This window comes from Astatotilapia calliptera, chromosome 1, assembly GCF_900246225.1.
Source record: "Astatotilapia calliptera chromosome 1, fAstCal1.2, whole genome shotgun sequence".
Lineage (NCBI taxonomy): Eukaryota > Metazoa > Chordata > Actinopteri > Cichliformes > Cichlidae > Astatotilapia > Astatotilapia calliptera.
The window spans coordinates 31,153,757-31,172,725 of record NC_039302.1 but is presented as its reverse complement, the minus strand read 5'-3'; the positions used below and the strand labels follow the sequence as shown (position 1 = coordinate 31,172,725).

Here is an 18,969-nt window from a genome sequence, read left to right as displayed (position 1 = left end):
AAAGTTCTAAACTGATCAAATCTGCAAGTATTGAGATATTGATGAAGTGATAGCTATATCTCTCTATAGATAGCTATATAGCTATCTATAGAGAGATATATATCTCGGGTCCTCTACCAGAGGCCTGGGAGCTTGAGGGTCCTGCGCAGTATCTTAGCTGTTCCCAGGACTGCGCTCTTCTGGACAGAGATCTCCGATGTTATTCCCGGGATCTGCTGGAGCCACTCGCCTAGCTTGGGAGTCACTGCACCTAGTGCTCCGATTACCACGGGGACCACCGTTACCTTCACCCTCCACATCCTCTCGAGCTCTTCTCTGAGCCCTTGGTATTTCTCCAGCTTTTCGTGTTCCTTCTTCCTGATATTGCTGTCATTCGGAACCGCTACATCGATCACTGCGGCCGTCTTCTTCTGTTTGTCTACCACCACTATGTCCGGTTGGTTAGCCACCACCATTTTGTCCGTCTGTATCTGGAAGTCCCACAGGATCTTAGCTCGGTCATTCTCCACCACCCTTGGGGGCATCTCCCATTTTGACCTCGGGACTTCCAGGTTATACTCGGCACAGATGTTCCTGTACACTATGCCGGCCACTTGGTTATGGCGTTCCATGTATGCCTTGCCTGCTAGCATCTTGCACCCTGCTGTTATGTGCTGGATTGTCTCTGGGGCATCTTTACACAGCCTGCACCTGGGGTCTTGCCTGGTGTGATAGACCCCAGCCTCTATGGATCTTGTGCTCAGAGCTTGTTCTTGTGCTGCCATGATTAGTGCCTCTGTGCTGTCTTTCAGTCCAGCTTTGTCCAGCCACTGGTAGGATTTCTGGATATCAGCCACCTCCTCTATCTGCCGGTGGTACACTACATACCGTGCAGGGGCCTGTCCTTCCATGATGGTTCCTCGTCTCCCTCTTTCTTGGGTTTCTGCTGCCTGAGGTATTCACTGAGCACTCGGTCAGTTGGGGCCATCTTCCCAATGTATTGCCCACCGATGCCTTCTTGTTCCAGTAGCCCACTTTTCGTCAGGGTGCCCTGGTTCCTCAACACCTGACGCGGACCTTGTTGATCCGGGCGACGTCCGAGCCGGCATGCCTTCATATTTATCTGTCTCACTCATGTCTGCGGTAGGCTCGCTTAGCATAGGGGGTCTAGCCTTAGGACCCTTACTGGATACAGACGCCCCAGGCAGGAATCGAACTTGCGATATATATATATATATATATATATATATATATATATATATATATATATATATATATATATATATATATATATATATATATATATATATATATATATATATATATATATATATTTATATATATATTTATATATATATATATATATATATATATATATATATTTATATATATATTTATATATATATTAATATATATATATATATATATATTTATATTTATATATATATATATATATATATTTATATATAAATATATATATATATATTTATATATATATATATTTATATATTTATATATTTATATATATATATATATATTTATATATTTATATATATATATTTATATATTTATATATTTATATATATATATATATATATATATATATATATATATATTTATATATATATTTATATATATTTATTTATTTATTAGTGGCAATTGACCACTTGCTAAGAACATGCACTTTCTAGGTGACTGGTGTAACTATAATGAAAACACATTGATTGCACGAGTCCTCAACCCCAACTTGTCATGGCAGATGGCTGCCTCTCCCTGAGCCTGGTTTCTTCCTGTTAAAAATGAGTTTTTCCTTCCCACTGTTGCCAAGTGTTTGCTCTTAGGGGCTAATTGTTGGAGTTTTCTCTGTAGGGTCTTTACCTTACAATATAAAATACCTTGAGGCAACTGTTGTGTTTTGGTGCTTATATAAATGTAATTGAATTAAACAGAACTGAATATGATTGTTATCTTGAAATAATTAGGGTTAGAGTCAGTGGACAATCTCAGTTTGTTTCTTTTCTACCATGTACACTTAATGTTTAATTAAGCTTAAAGACGGGCTGTTCAGTGTTTTTTGTTTTTTTAAAGGAGAAACTTGTAAACGAACTCTTAAATACTGCATAAGCTTGATAGCTGGACACATTATATTGTGTTAAAAGACTCTAGCTTTCCCTTATAAGGTGACCTTTGCAGGTTTTTGTTTTTGTGCAAAGCTGTGTGATAAAGAGTGTTTGCTGGAAGTCTGTTTACTCAGCCTTTTGTAACTTTGGTTTTTAATGAATATGCTATCATCCAGCACTAGCTGTCACCGCAGGGAGAAATAGTAAACAGTGTATGAGGTATCAGAGTGGGTCTTTTTTTTTAACTGTAACTTGCTGCTTTATATTTTAATGCAATTAATATTCCTTGTCCTCCTTAACTAAGGCTCTGCTGGTAATAAGCTGAACAATAACAGCTTTTTGTTTTGGGGTTTTAAAGGACACAGAAAAGACTATCCTTCAGTCTCTTTAAATTCTTGTCTGAAATACTACAACCCCAAGGACACAGACATGTGGACAAACTCAAAAATAAAAACAAGGCAAACATTGTTTAGAGGACTGGCTTAGAGAAAAGTCATCTCTTTTTTTATAAACCAGATTTCCAAAACTAAAATAAATCTGCAAGTTTTGGTCATATTGTTGATTTACTTCCAGAAAAGTCTATTATTAAATATAGAAATTAGCATAAAGGTTAATGTGATCTGCAAAACAGTGAAGGAGGATTTTCTTTCTCTGTTGTTAAACTAAATTGTTTACACAGGAAAGACTAAATCATTCGGTCATGTCAGTTTATGTTTAAGATTGTCATGCGAGAGCTCAATAGTAATGTTAACTCCACAGATACAGATGTGTTTGAAGTGCTGACTGAGATAAAAGCAGTGTCGCAGGCCTTTCCTCATTAAAGCCAATTAAAGTTCCATAGCATCTTAACATGTGGGGGACAGATGCTACTATGGTCTGATGTGCGCTTTGTGTATTTTATTTAAATCCAAACCAAACCTCCAACCATATTTGATATCAATCTTTACAGATTTTTTGTTTTTTGGTCCTAGAAATGTTTGTACAATATCCATAATGTCATTTCCAGACACAACATCACGTCTTGAAATTACTTCCACTGTAAATTCTTTGTCGTTGGGATGATACTGCCTCTGTATTCTCAACCTGGAAGCCAAGTCGGGGCTGTATTGAATTTCCAGATGAACTTGAGCGTCACAGCTGACCAAGTCATGATCACTTCATTGGCCATTTTCCAAAGAATTTTACAACCTTTCTATGTGTGAATCTGTAGAAATGCCCAACATGTGCACCAAACAGGCTCCTTTAACCTTATGCTCATAAATATGTTTTACAGTACTGGACTAATTCCATCACAGGATGCAGTTTTATGTAAGAGTAGTTTTATTGTGAGAAGCGTCTTGGTGGAAAGCACGATGTCTAATTCATTGTCAGTTAAAGAGTTAAAACCTCCACTTTTGTGTCAGTTTTGTTTACACAAGTGTTAGTAATATTGCTTTGGTATATTTGGTATAATGAAAATAGAGAAAAGGAGACAGCAGTTCATGGCTCACAGTATTGTTATTTTGCTTTTCTTTTGGGGTTGATAGGAAAGCTGAGGGAAAAACTGCCAAAACACAGGTTAAAAGGTTATGGTGGGGATCCAGTGTGGATTCATGTGGATTAAGACTTGGGGGGGCTTAACCACCGCAGCCTCTCCAGACTGAGAAAACTTCCTTTTATTCATAACCGCCTCCATTACATTTTTTTTTCTCTGCAGAGTTTGGCCCAGCAAGATGTGAGTTATTCAGGGTAAGAAAGTCAGACCTGAGAGTTGTCATTTTAAACTCAAATTGCCATAAAAAAAAAACCAACCGCAGAACAATGTGATACAGCCACTATGTCACCCTCTGGCTTATGACCGTCATTGTTTGATGCTCTGATTTCTTTTTATTTGTTTTATGGGTTTTTTTTCAAGCCTGGAGGAAGCATATTTTCAAGTGGAGTTCTCCGTTATCAGCTAACACTATAGCTTAAAACAATAACACAGTACATATATCGACTGTGGGTGCGTCCTGACTACACAGTGTGACAAATTATTTGTCATATCATTATTTTAATGCTAGCTTTTGAAACCAGTCTCAACTGCTATTTCAAGGAACTGCAGTTTTACTCACTTTAAGGTTTTTTCGCTTTCTTTTCTTATAACTTGCTGCCAGCTGTCTGTGCTTTCTGCCGACCCTTTTATGTACTGTTGAAGTCAAAATGCTTTACTGCATTCATATCATTAAACAGAAAGAAGAAAGCTATAGGAATGACATAAATATCATACTTGCAGTAGCTGTGTCCATGCTATCTGTGTAAGACAGTTGGACAGAATTTACTTATATCTGGACATAACAAATAAACAAGTCTTTGAAGCTGAAATATGCAAATTTATATTGGCAATGCATAACATGTAAATCACTGTGTTATGTTGAGCCTAAAACTGAAAACACATCAATGGACCTCATGTAGTCTCCTAGATCCTAGTTGGTATAGTGCAGCTGCCCACATCTGGATGCTACGTTGCAGTGTAGCTCGGTGGTCTAGCCGCAAGCATGTGCTGCTGTAAGTCAGTCTGTCACCCCAGGACTGGATGTGTCTGTCAGCTGCAGATGATTCTGTCTCAGCACCCTAAACACCATCTGACAATGTGCAGAAACTGGTGCCTTTGTTTTCCCAAGCTTGGAGCTTTGTAGTTCGGGTAGTTTGTAAGAAATAAGATGTAGGCCACTGCCTTCTATAAGCCTGTTAATGTCAAGAATTTATTTCATGTGAGTAAATCATGATGTTGAGAAGTAAGCATCATTTCAACCAAGGATTAAATTGCTTTAAATGTGTTGTCAGGCTCCAGACATGTGTCACAAAGAGCTGTTATCCCTGTTAATATGTGGCAAACTTTCAAAGTGCAAAAACACAAATAACCCTGCCTGGCGAAACCTCACAAAAGATTTAGTTTCTGCAGCAGTTACAGTGTTTTTCTGCTTTGAGAGGTTCCTCTGCCAAGGAGTGCCTGTTTTCCATGACATTTCTTTTCTTTTTCTTTTTTCTTTTTTCTTTTTTTTTGTGTCCCGTTTGGATCTTTAGCCATCAGAATTGATGTCTTAAGGCCAAGAAAGATGCCAAGCGGATTTATTTTACCAAGTGGATCATCATGGCCTTGCCATATTGGTCCATTTGATTGACCTTTATTATAATTATGAATTTATTTTAATTTCGGTTGCTACAAACGGGACAGACATGACTGGGGGATAGGACAGGGAGAAAGAATGAAAGAAAGAGAGGGAGAGAAAGAAAACCAAAGGGGAGAAGAGACGGTGAGAAGGGGGGAAGAAAGAAACCAAAAAACCCCCACAAACAAACAAAACACCTGGATCACCTGTGTGGAGAAAAAAAACAGAAGAGAAAGCAAACAAAGAGCAACATAATAAAAAAAACAGATACTAAATAATAAACGATATTGTGCAGCACGCACGATAGACAGCGCACAATGTGCTTTGAGGCAGCAGCCAAGAAAGGTGTAGTCCGCATCAGTGAACACCCGTGTGTACACCTGTGTGCACATCTGTGTGGATCAGCATGCTTGTATTCCAAAGGTTTCTCCATGTAACGATCTGCTAGGGAGTGTGGGGAGCCATAGCCCCGTCCACCAGGGTATGAAGCAGGTATGGAGGAGATCCAGGCCCCAGATATCCAGAGGCCCCAGAGTACAAGGACCCGAGGAGGACCACCAAAGGGGGGGGGGGGGGACCGTGCCACCCTCCTGGGAAGAGCTGAGTAGAGCCCCAAAGGAGAGGTCATCCCGCAGCTACGGAGCAGAGACCAGAGGGGGTTGCAGTGGCATGCCCGCGGGCTCTGCCGGCAGCCAGCTGTGCCAGAGAGGACCGAGCTTCAGGCCCAGAGGCCAGAGGCCTGAGGGCACCCCACCCCCCGGAAGGAGCCCAGCCGGGCCACAGGCGCCCGGCCCCGCCAATCGGCCACCAGGAGTGAGCCGGTACAGCCCCAGACGACAAAGACCACCAACACACCAACGTCTGAGGGCATCAGCCACCGGCAGGGAGTGTGGTGAGGGGAGATAGGCCTTCGTACTTTAGAGGGCCTGAGATGTACCCAGAGAGGTTGAGTCTAAGACCCAACCTGACATATAGACACAGACGAACAGGCGCACGCGGACACAAACGGACACAAACAAAATTGAGGGTAGGGCACCAGCGCCAGAGGTGGGTTGGAGTACACCGACCATCCTCTGGATGCTGTAAAACGTGCCCACCCCCACCCCCACCCCCATGACATTTCTAACTTGATTTACTACAGTACAGATGAGCTACATCTAGCACTGTTGTTAATTTCAGGATGATATCATTCAGAGCATTAACTTTTTATTCATAATGTGTAGCCACAAACCAGGCCTCCAGCATGGATATTATTGCAAGGTAATTGTAAAATTATGCCAGCTGCTATTAGGAAGAAAATATCATTTCTTTGCATTCTTCGCAAATCTGATATTTTATTCATTCGCTCCCTCTAAACATGTATTGCCCTTACAGCTGCTTGGCCTCTGTAAGAGCAAAATTGCAACAAACTGATCATGGGCACTGTGTTAATCATTTACTGTATTGTCCCTTTATATCCTTTTAATATAATGTTAAACTCATTAAGAGACTTATAAGAATTTAGTTGCAATGTTTTGATAAAGGTTTTAGTTACAATAACAATAAAGAGTAGTGTATATGAGCACATGTGACATCAGATTTGCATATTGACTCTTTTAAACACTTTATAACTTCAATAATCATTATTTTACATTAACAGTGCACAACGTGTCTCTGCAGTACAGTGTACAGATTTGCTCACTTTGTATTTTGGTTTTCTGTGCCAAAACTGTAGATAATTCAAATCCATTTACTGGTTTTCTTTTCTTGTTATCATCCTAATTTCTAGGAAGTTGTTGTTGAAACAAAGATACAGCACTGTGTGGTGATAAATCCACTGCAAATTATCACCGTGGTGCCAAATTGTAGACTAGAATGTTTAGCAGCTTACTGGCGGATATAGCAGGACATTTGTTCTATCTGTAATTATTTTAAATTGACATTTAACTTCATAAAATAATTTTATTGCTGTAGTTCAAAAATGAGAATTTTTAATCTACACTAATGGCTTCTGTGGGTTTTTTTGTTTTGTTTTTTTGTTGTTTTTTTGTTTTTTTACAAAATGTTCATTTTGGTTCTCAAATTCTGCAAATATATATGGATTAGTCAGTTACAGACATAGATGTATACCTTTTTAAGTCTAGTCTGTCACCAGTTTTTTAGTCATCTGGTTGTTAGGTTAATTAAAACAGTGTACAAAAAAGATCCAAAAATAATATATATCTAGTAATGTCCTGCTCTAAACTATAGATCAGGACACACTCCCTTGTTGGCCTCGTATACTCTCTATACAGTACTGTATACTGACGGGAGTTTAGATAAACTGGAATATTAGAAAAAGCAGCTGATTATGGTGGTCTACAGTCACTGTTATCACGTGGTTGATGTTTAAAATTGATAATTTTTTAGGTCAATAATTATAAGATAATTAATATAAAAATTGTTTAAGAAATACTTTAAGTCACAGGAAGCCATTTTTGGGTTTGTTTAATAAAAAAGTATATTGTACTCATAAATGTACATTGTTAATTATGGCTTCCAACAAAATGATGCATTAATTGATCCATTCTCATTAACTTGGAATGAATCCATTAAAAATACAATGGTAGGGGTGCTGGTTTGTGCCACGTTGCCCACCATCAGCGCCTGAGATGGGCATCACTGTTGTATTATTATAGAAAGAAAGAAGGTATACTTCCTCTCTGCATTTAACCCATTCACTCAGTGAAGCAGTGGGCAGCAATGTGTAGGGACGGTACCTTGCTCAGGGGTATCTCAGGGTAGCCATTCAGTGGATTCGGACCACCGACCTTCTGATCATGGGGCTTCCACCCTACCTACTGAGCTTTCCCTGTTAATAGAGTGTTAACCTTACAGTATACAGTGCCTCAGGGCAGTTGTTGTTGTAATTTGGCACTATATAATTAAAACTGAATTTAATTGAATTATTCTGCCTAATGGCTCTTTATGTATGTGACTAGATAGGTAGAAACGTTCTAGGTAAAGGTAAAGGTGTAATTGAAGAGCATTGGACTCCTTAAAGAATTTGAACCGTCTGTCCAAAGTAAATAGACGTGAACACACATTGACAGCTGACAGCAGATCGAAAGCCTTCCCTCAATACAGATAAACAGAGCTCTACAGACGCCACCATAGCTAGGATTATGCACTTTAATTGAGAGGGGAAAACAGAACTTAGGTGACTGCAATCTGCAGTCTACTGACATCTAGTGGTGAGATTTTACACACTGTAACGTTTCTATTTTACATACTTCTACTACAAAATCGACTTAATAACAAATCTAAAATAGAATTATATATATTGTCTTGACCTATTAAAAACATAAATAATCATCTGATGACAGCAAAGTTATAAAGCTGGAATATGAACAATAATACTACTTTTAATGAACAAACAGTGTCATATATGAGTGGCCGTAAGAAGAAGACATGTATTGGCTATGCAATAAAGCATTAAAGCAAAGGAGTACAATAGATTATTGGGTTCAAGAGGTTAATGTCTCTGCATTTACATGACGTCATTAGTGTTTTATTATTTATTTATATTAAATCATTTTAGGATTTTCAGTCATGACCACAATACTAAGCAGTGGGTCCTGAGGTCTCTGCTCTACTGTTTTTCAGTATTCAAATATTAAAGCTGCAGCGAGAAGTACATTGAAATATAGGCCACTAAGGATAGACTTGCTGTTCAATAAGAAAGAGACTAACTTCTCAGGCTCACTTCTCAGGATCTGTGTCTAATTCTAAATGTCTTGTTGTGTTTTCTGGGAGTAGATGATATCTCCAGTGACAAGTGCCTTTGGCAAAACTGTGTAGAATTCAGTTTGTTACAGAAAACTCTGCAATGTGATGACTTTAACCCAGCTGCATTGCGTGGGAAAATATCATCAGGATCTGCTTTAAGATGATGCTGTTTTCAGTGTTCATGAGTTAACTTAAGGTCGACTCCACTGTCCTGACACATGTAACCATTTCCAGATGAAGGTGGGCTTTAGCGACATTTTCAAAATCCTGTTACAGTTCCACTAAAAACAGGGTGGTTTTCCTCAACAGATGGCACAAACCACCCACAGAGAGAAGGCGAAAAAAACATTGACGTGTTCTCAGAAACTAGGGTGAGGTTTAAAAGTTGTCTCTTTTTTTTTAACAGCCACACTGAGATTTCTGTTTGAGTTTAACTTGTAGCAGCTAGTGATATATAGATGTTAAAGATGTATTCAAATGTCACCGTCTTCACATCATTTTGATGGACTCATGTTTGTCAGAAAAGTATGCAGAGCAATGTTAGTGCTTTGTACAACTTACAAGACCAAAAAAACCTTGATTTTAATCGAGATATCGATATCGAGAAATTCCTTACCTTTCTAATATGTGTACAGAGTGTAGAATCTCTTGGCCCTTCCTCATATCAGAAGAATGAAAATCCTGGTTGTTTTTACATCCACAGTCACAATATATTACACTAACTATTCAGATTTGAAGTCAATAAATTCTCCACTCCTACATTAACGTGTTTTGGTTTAAACATTTTCCCATCCAAACGTCCACAGATAACCTCTCACCATGTCAGCATCTGTTTTATGAGAGGAACTTTTTTCCCTTTTTCAGGCAAATGCTGCCTCGCTTCTATAATGGTGTTGTTTTAGTTTGAAGGGATTTACGATGAAAATGGAGATGCAGAGGAGATATTCATTCATTGGTAGTCATTTAAACAGACAGCCCTACTTGACTCCATTTTAATTTGTTTTCCATGGTAGATATGCTGTGCTGTAGCCAGTTTAAATGTCCTCAGATGCGTTTTACCATATATTATGCATTTCGTTACAGCCAGATTGTAGCTTTTGAATTGCTCTGTATTCGTCGATCTGTAAAGTGAGATCATAAAGTGCAACGGTGCTTCTCTGAATGTTATTCTGTTATGTTTAGTGATTTTCATACAGAGTTTCCAACATAATTCCATGCTGACCACCAAAGCTTTTGGGAGTTTTATTTAAAAAAATTTCAGCACTCTTAGTTTGCTGTTCTTTTCTCCCATCACTTATTTCCTGTGTTGAAGAAGGCATTTCATGTTTGCTTTGGCCCAGCTGATGCTTTGGCCAAGAGCTGACTGGCCTGCTATGGGTGGGAGAGAGCAAGAATTTCATTTTGAGTTCACCCCCTTAGTCCACCCATGGCCACTATTTCTTCTTCCACCTCTCCGTTCTCTCTCTTTTCATCACTTTCTTATACCCTTCTCCACCTGTTTCTCCATTTTCCACTGTGTTTCTGTATTTTCACTGTTCTGCAACTGATTTATGGTGATCTATTTCTGCAAAATCCATGGGGATGATCCTATTTTTTTCTTATATACTTCCTTTATTTTTGTTTAGATCATTTCACTACAGGAACATATGTGAAATGGTGAAATCGACCAGTATTGGTCTTCTTCGTTGAGGGTTATATTTAACAGTTTTTTATGCTGAGTGGAGTATGCTGGGGTTACACCAAGTGGAATGCATCAGCTGCATCTGTGAATTTACATTAACGCCTGGTGAAAGTTGTAATCTGATTTAGAGTTTTGAAGGTGGCTCTTTCGTGTCACAATTTCTTTCCCTACCGTTATGTTGGTAAATGTGGTTGTACTGGACTTAAGCTTGTCAGACATGCTAAAGCTTAGCATGTCTGACTGTACGGTAGCGCACTGCAACCAGTTTTGACTTCTGGGCCACCTGTTTAACAGCGACAGACTTTTACTGCTGCTTTGACTCAATTTATGGATTGCTGATGTTAACTGTTCTATTTTTACTGTGACCAAGTATCCTGTAATTTATTGCCACCAGTGTGATGAAGAAACCTCATACTGTCGAGAGGAAATTTGCCATCAATTCAGAGGCTGTCATTCCAAAACGATGCCTTCTGGAAAGTAACGATGATCATGCTAATTAGCCTTTCTTATGTTATAGTTACGTAAATGACTTCATTGTGTTTATTTAGCAGATTTTTTGATCTATATGATCTGTGTTTATTCTGCATAATCTCTGTTATTCCTATTTTTTTCACTAAAAATGTTTTATGATTAGCACACTTTACTGCTCTTTCACTAAGTAAAGATTATCACTATATCTCATTACCTCATTACTTCTCTCTCTGTCCCGCAGAGTCTAGGATGCGATGAGTATCTCGGATCAGGAAGGGTGGTGGACAAGTGTGGCGTGTGTGGAGGTGACAACTCAACCTGTAGGCTGGTTTCAGGAGTGTTCAAACATAGTTTATCCAAGATCGGCTATCACAAGATAGTGGAGATCCCAGAAGGCGCCACCAAGATCAATGTTACTGAGATGGTGAAGAGCAGAAACTACCTAGGTGGGTGGTAAACATACTCACAGGATACTGTGCTGTGGCTGTACTGACGAAGAATAGCCAGTTAGTGCAGTTTTGTCTTCTTGCTCATGGCTGGTTTCCTTAATTTTATTCTAGCTGCTGTATTGCAGCTGGGTGAATGTATAAGTTAAGTTTAGCATTTTAGCCAACAGAACTGCTTTAGCATTTCACTGTTTTGATTATGAGCACTAACAAGTAATTTAAAGCACCTAAATTAAAATTACACCCTTTTCCCCACTTTTTTGTTACTCTTTATTAGTTCAGCATTCGTTCAGGCAGTCAAGATCAGTCATAATCTTCAGTGGATCTCAGCTATGCTCTATATCAACTAATACACTCTGTGTTTTAAGCTGCATTAGCCTGACCACAGTTGTGCCTGAAGTCGCGTTGTAACTCCCCTCGACTCCATCTTCCTTTCATGTTCTTTCGGGGCCATACCTGTTGTCACTGAAGCCTGATGTTCTGTACAGTCTTACAGCTGGTATCTCCTCCTGTGGCTTTGTGGAATTGTGGAGACGTGTGCTCTCCTAATAGAGCCAAAGAGAGTGTTATTTCTTTCTACAGTAATTTAAATGTTCTTTTGACTACAGTGGCCCTGAATGACCTGTAATCTAAAAGCCCCACCTTCCTCCATAGTGCTTACTCCTACTCAGTCTTTACTCTCTGCCATGCTGTGCTGGGCATATTCTTTATTTAAACGCAGATGCCAAATATAAAAATGTTTCCGTTCACATCACATTATATTTCATTGCATATGTGACAGCTAAATGAATTATGTTTGGGAAAAAAATAACAGAGATCGTTTCTTAGCAGCACATCAGTCATACTATAATAATATTTTGACATCTGCTAGTTTGCTTGAGAAAAGAGGTTTTAGGTATTAGTTGCTAAAACTGTGTGAACAGTATAGAAATGCTTGAATGTTGGCCATATACTTTAAATAAGAGGCCTCTAAGAGTGCTTGTCGTTGGTAACTGCTAATTTAGCTGTCTCGCAGCAAATAGAGCATTTTAGTTTCCATCCTGGTTTACAGTTCCATTAGTCACAGTTTGCTGCAGAGTTCTGCTTTCAGCAGCTCAGAACATACGTCAGAAAACCGCCATCTGCCATGCGTAGTGTTACATGTATGACACCAGTGAAAAGAAAGTCATGAAAAGAAATCATTAAATGATGAATGTGAGAAATGTTTGTTACATTAGCACTAAATAAGCCTGAGCAGGTAGGAGCTGTTTTGTTACATTTGTTTTATTAAACACCATTTTGCTTTTTAGGATTTCTTTGGCCTTATGCCTATATCGCCACCCACTGTGTCTTAATGTTGTTTAGTGGAGCCTTTGAGTGACCCACACTTTTTACTGAGGTGCAACAGTGGGACAGTAGAGGCTTATTTATTCAGAAATGGCTGTTGGAATGTCAGACATTGTTTACTGAGAACCTTGCCCTGACTCAGCATTGGGTTTAGAGGAAGAGGAGAGCAGTCCTAGTCCACCCCACCACCCCCCATCCACCCACCCGCAACTGCTTTCCCTGAGGAAAGTGCATAAACATGCTTTCATCAGAGGATCTTACCCTTCAGGACTCACAATCTTTTTTAATTAAAGTGCGGAATTTCACCACCCAATAAAAAAAATAAAAAACTGGAAACATTAAGACGACGAATTCAGTGGCTGTCTTTCAAACCCCAGCTGCTTAGATGCCAAGTATGCTCAGCTTTCTTTAATTTGAACTGACCATTTATATACACAAGTACACAGAGTTATGTACAGACAAAAAATACTAGTATTTATATGAAAAACTTTGCTGCACCTTATACAGCATTTACAAACTCTTCATTCTTCATTCACACATAGCAAGAAAAAAAACGTGTGTTCTCTAAGTGGATATGTTTTCAGTTTAAAAATCTGTGGCACATTTATAAAGGTAAAATAAAGAGGAATGATCTGAAGGTGTTATGCATTGAATTTATAAAAAGATTACACAGTTCCAGGGAGCAACATATGTTTTAAAATGCAAACGAGACTAGAATCAGGCAGGAGCCATCAACTATATCCTCATCACGTCCCTGATTTTCCCTTCAATAGGCCTTTGTTCTACGCTCTGCATCTCTAATAGTGCTTTTAGTTGTCCAAACACTCTTTTACAAGCCTGTCTAATGTTACACTTCTAATGTCTTTCTAATGGCCCTTTTGTATTTAATCCATGAAATCAGTGGAAAAACCTCTTGGGAGATTTTGTTACAGGATTTGCATGAAAGATTTGCCAGCACAAACAGATTGTCACATTTGAAAAAGACATTGCTCTGAAAGTGCATGTGAGAGCTTTTATTCAGTTAGCTACTGTAATTACCCTTTTGGGTTTGAGCCACTTTTAAAAAGAATACAGATCCCATTATGCCAAATAGTTTTACATTAAACAATAATTATATAGAAGAGCTTTTTGGTTACATGTTTTTCTCATGTGTTTGTCAGTCTTGATTGTCAGTCTCTCTGTGTCTACCAGCTTTGCGAAGCCGATCAGGGCGATCAATCATTAATGGAAACTGGGCAATTGACCGGCCAGGAAAGTATGAGGGTGCAGGGACCATGTTCACCTACCGCCGACCCAATGAAATCAGTAGCACAGCTGGGGAATCCTTTCTCGCTGAAGGCCCCACAAATGAGATTCTGGACGTTTATGTGAGTAAAAAAATCAGCTTGAACCCCAAGAAAGTTACGGTGGTGGGTCTCCTTGTTTTTTTTTTTTTTGTTTGTTTGTTTTGTTTTTGCTGACCTGAGAAACGGTGTAAAATTTTGAAAGTGCAAATGTTGAAAGGCTTACAGTTCTGTTTTGAAATTGTTGTCTAAGTCTCATCTACTTTCACTCAGATGATCTTCCAGCAGCCAAATCCTGGTGTTCACTATGAGTACATTCTCCCATCTGAGAAGCTCGTGAGCCCTCAGCAACCAAGCCGCAGGCCGGAAGGTAAATAAGACCCACTTTTGGCCGCTCCTACTGTGTACAAACGACCAAGCAAACAACCAGTGGAGAAAATAACTTTTTGATAAATTAATAAGTGCGTGTTCGTTGCAGGCCTATATATAGCTAGCTATATCTATCCATAGAGTATATCAAATTGATGACACTTCACATCTTAGGGAATGCTGTGAATGGACAGGATGGATACGACCAGCAGAATCATCAGGAAAACTTTAATCCAGCTGGCAGTGGAAGATATTCGCCTCCTCCCACTGAAAACCAGGTACCCTCCGTACAGCCACCCAGACGTGAGAGAGAATACAACTGGAAACTGACTGGTGCTACAGAGTGCAGTGCTTCCTGTGGTAAAGGTCAGTTAAAGAAGTTTATGTTGAGCTTTTTTTTTTCTTTTTAGTTACAGAGAGAGTAATAAAATAACAAAACGGTGAAAAAAGTTTGCTTGAGGTTTTACAGTTGTTTTTTTTTTATGTGTATATATATCTGTTTGTGATGCAAGTCTGCATTTATATGGCATTAAAATTATGTTACATCCAGTTATCAATTATGTAAAAATTATGTGTCTCCATGTGCATGTTAAACTATACCTAAAGTCAAAACTCAAAAGTTGCATTGCTAAAACATTAATCATTTGGTCTTTATGACATTGAGTAAAATATGACTTTACTGAACTTTTAATTGCACAAAAGATTTTCCCATGCGGTATATACAACAATCAAAATTTGTTTCAGGAGTTAGTGCCTAAATTTCTACTTTTTAGGTTTCAGATATTCCATCTTTCACTGTGTCAACCGGCTGACTCAGGTCCAGGTATCGGACTCTTTGTGTGACAGCAGCAGCCGACCAAGTCCACAGGAAGAGGCCTGCAACTTGCAGCCCTGCCCAGCATTGTGAGAAATTTATCCTCTGTTTCTAGAGTGCAAATTGCAGACGTCTAAATTTAAAAAGTGTTTTTTATTCTACATGCAAGTTGACTTAATAGTATGCATGTACGCAATGAAGCCTTAATATAAGCTGTAAATATCACCCCAAGGTTCAATCCTTTAAGCAAATTTTCTATCCAGGCATTTCAGATCACACTGAGAGATGACGAGGAAGAATGTATTTTAAATTTTACCATCCATGTGGAAATATTCATACAATTTTTTTTAAACTGTTGTTTTAAAATATAGAAATTGATGATTTTCAGGTGAACCAAGTTTTTTACATCCTCTTAATTTTGTACAGTTTCTGTCCCTAAAGGAACAAATCACAGAAAATACAACAAATGAATGTCGCATTTTGGACACTAATGCTTTTCATTTTATTTAATAGCTGGGATATTGGAGAATGGTCAGAGTGCAGCAAAACCTGCGGTCTGGGCATGCAGCATCGGCAGGTCTTGTGTCGCCAGGTTTACGCCAACCGCACCCTCAATGTCCACACGAGCCGCTGTCGACACCTGGAGCGGCCTGAAACTGCCAGTACCTGCCAGCTAAAGATCTGCAGTGAGTGGCAGATTCGCTCAGAGTGGACTTCTGTGAGTGGCAGCAGTCAGACTTAATTTAACTTACAAGACTTTTCTGAACTGACCCCTGAAGTTATGAAAGTTATCTTGAATCTGTACTCCTGTTCTCTACTCTTATATCTTATATCTAAATTGAGCAAATAAGCACACTCATGAAAAGAAAATGGTACAGTCTCCTTAGCTATACATACCTCCATAGTACAACACTATCCATGTAGTATGTATCTTCATAGTGCTCTGTGCCATGTGGGCTGGGTCAGAGGTCACGAGAGGTACACTGTGTCAGCAATGTGGGCGACTTTGTTCCTGATGAGGAGTGCAACATGAATCTGCGGCCCAATGATGTGGAGAACTGTGATATGGGAGCTTGTGCCAAGAGCTGGTTCTACACTGAGTGGGGCAACAGGGTAAGTGTCAGCAGGAGACACAGTAACTTTCATTCATTTCTAATAACAGAGCTAGTCTTTGTATACAGAAGGTCTGTCTTCATCACTCAAGTAGCTATTCTTGATGGCCAGCTGATATAGATACCTTTTGATGATTTTGGCAGGGAAACATACAACTAAGGTCAGGTAGAAAGTTTCATGCCTATGAGGAAAACTATGAGAAAATAAAATCAATAAAGACAGTGGTTGCCACGCGATCATAGGCTGTGCTTTAGGCTGTTCCTGCTTTCAGGTTACATTGCATGACTTTTGTAAGCAGCAGAACAGATTAGCCATGAACAAATATTAAGTTCTTGCAGGGAAAGGAAGACCTCGGTGGATGACATGAGAATCCAACAGAAGCACATGTTTTTTGTTTTACAGTGATGATACCATTTAACTTTACGGCAATACAATAGGACTAAAAGAAGAAAGTGAATGACTTTAATTTTGCAGGATTGCCTAGATTCTTCTTGATTTGAAACATACGAACTACAAAGCCAGCTAAGATATGAAGTTTCAAAGTGGGCACAGTTAGGTTCTCTATTTCCTCCTCACAAACTCATACCACCTTTGCACACATTTGACTTGTGTGCGTTCTCTTTAATGTATTTTTCACCCTATGTTTCTACTTTGTGCAAAAATTTGACCTAAACTCTAATACGTTTTGCTCCACAGTGCTCAGCTGAATGTGGTATGGGTGTACGGACACGGGGAGTTCTCTGCCTGACCAACCAAATCAGCAGTCTCCCTCTGGAAGGATGTGGCAGCGAACGGCCCGCAGACTCTCAGGTCTGCAACAACGGTCCGTGTGAGAATCGAATTGAGTGGTTCACAGGACCCTGGAGCCAGGTATGAACACAACTGGAGGTTACATTGTACGTACGGGGAAGTTGTCAGATATGTAGGACTTTACATTAATATGTCACATGGGTTTTTCTTTCCTGATTTTGTGTTTAACTGAACATAGTGCTCTGCAGAGTGTGGCACCGGCACCCAGCAGAGGTCAGTGGTGTGTTTGATGAAGTCAAATGAAGGATTCACTGTCATGCCACCATATGAGTGCTCATCCCTGGACAAACCTCTCAGGCAGCAGAGCTGTAGCCTCAAGGCCTGTGGAGCAAAGTGGTACCACACTGACTGGAGTGCTGTGAGTAAGATATAAAACCCTCTATCACAGTTTAGATGCTTAGAATCCTCACAGTGCTTAAAACGACTGATAAGAAATCACTTTAAATCTATCGTAGATGGTTGTTTGAGTTGTACATAAAAGTGGTGTAGGCACAGTGATGTCACTCATTGGTTTGTGGGCACTTTGTTTTGAACCCTTAGGTACTTTTTTATCCGCATATCACAACTGGTAGATCTGTCTCTGTGGAGACTTCATAGCCAATAGCAGCGACTTGCCAATCACACATAGCCCTGCTCTAAAGCCAATCCTATTTATGTCATTTATTTTACTCTAAATAGTAATGAATGTCAAGCCTTATTAAAATTTCTTGAAACTTGCCCGTGAGATTGCAAACTCGTCAGGATTTTGAGTTTATATATATTATATATTATAAATTATTTTTTCTTGGCTTTTATACTATCTGTCTTTTTAAAGCAGAGGAGTCGCTCCCTGCTGTTCATTAAAAAGATTGCAGGTTTTAGCCCCTTTCCCATTCCGAGAGCTAACTATCTGTGAGAGCTAGCTGATGAGTCTCCTGATTAATAGGTAATAAGTAGGTTATAAATATAGGTTATAAATAAGATTTATAACCTATATTTATAGGTATCTTATTTTATAATAAGATTTATAACCTACTTATAAATACTTATAAATAAGTAGGTTATAAATCTTTATTTGCTATGTACCATTTTTGTTACCGTTTAATATGTAACAGTTTTATTTAAACCCTCTAAAATGTGTCCTGGTGTTTTTGACATTAAATAAATGTAAAGTTTAATTAATACTAATTAAAGGACATCAATAGCACAATTTCCCTTGAACCTTTCTTTTCAGGATTCTGACTGGTCAGATTTAACTGACAGTACCCAAGCAGCCCACTAAACTCGGATTGGTGCCTAGCATCACCTTTTTACATCTGACACCTCAAAACCAGATTATCCCATTTTCCCTATTAGAAATTTAATTGAAATAGTTGATCAAATTTTGATCGTAATGTTTAGAATATTCGCTGTGATATCCTCACTGACTTTAGGGCAAGCATATGAGAATGATTACTGTCACTGACTCTTGCTCTTCAAGTGCTCCAAAACATGTGAAGGAGGTTTCCGTGTGAGAGAGGTGCGCTGTCTGTCTGATGACATGCTGTCCAGAGAGGGCTGCGATGTGCAGTTGAAACCAGAAGAGAAGGAGGACTGCAACCCAGAGCCCTGCATACCTCTGATAGGTCAGTCAATGTTTTATACGATTGACCTGAATGAATATTTATTGATGATTTTTAGCATCAACACATTGTGAGCAT

The 18,969-nt window shown here is 39.0% G+C and overlaps 1 protein-coding gene across 2 annotated transcripts in view; it reads left to right on the top strand.

Annotated features, from left to right (window-relative positions):
• thsd4 (thrombospondin type 1 domain containing 4) overlaps positions 1–18,969 on the top strand; it is a 48,334-nt gene that overhangs the window by 27,641 nt on the left and 1,724 nt on the right. For both annotated transcript variants that reach the window (XM_026174211.1, XM_026174220.1), the window contains 10 exons: positions 11,371–11,575; positions 14,093–14,268; positions 14,458–14,554; positions 14,728–14,919; positions 15,327–15,456; positions 15,881–16,085; positions 16,307–16,480; positions 17,177–17,350; positions 17,469–17,648; positions 18,750–18,894. In XM_026174211.1, the coding sequence (XP_026029996.1) occupies positions 11,371–11,575; positions 14,093–14,268; positions 14,458–14,554; positions 14,728–14,919; positions 15,327–15,456; positions 15,881–16,085; positions 16,307–16,480; positions 17,177–17,350; positions 17,469–17,648; positions 18,750–18,894 (1,678 nt within the window). The remainder of the gene's footprint in view (positions 1–11,370; positions 11,576–14,092; positions 14,269–14,457; positions 14,555–14,727; positions 14,920–15,326; positions 15,457–15,880; positions 16,086–16,306; positions 16,481–17,176; positions 17,351–17,468; positions 17,649–18,749; positions 18,895–18,969) is intronic.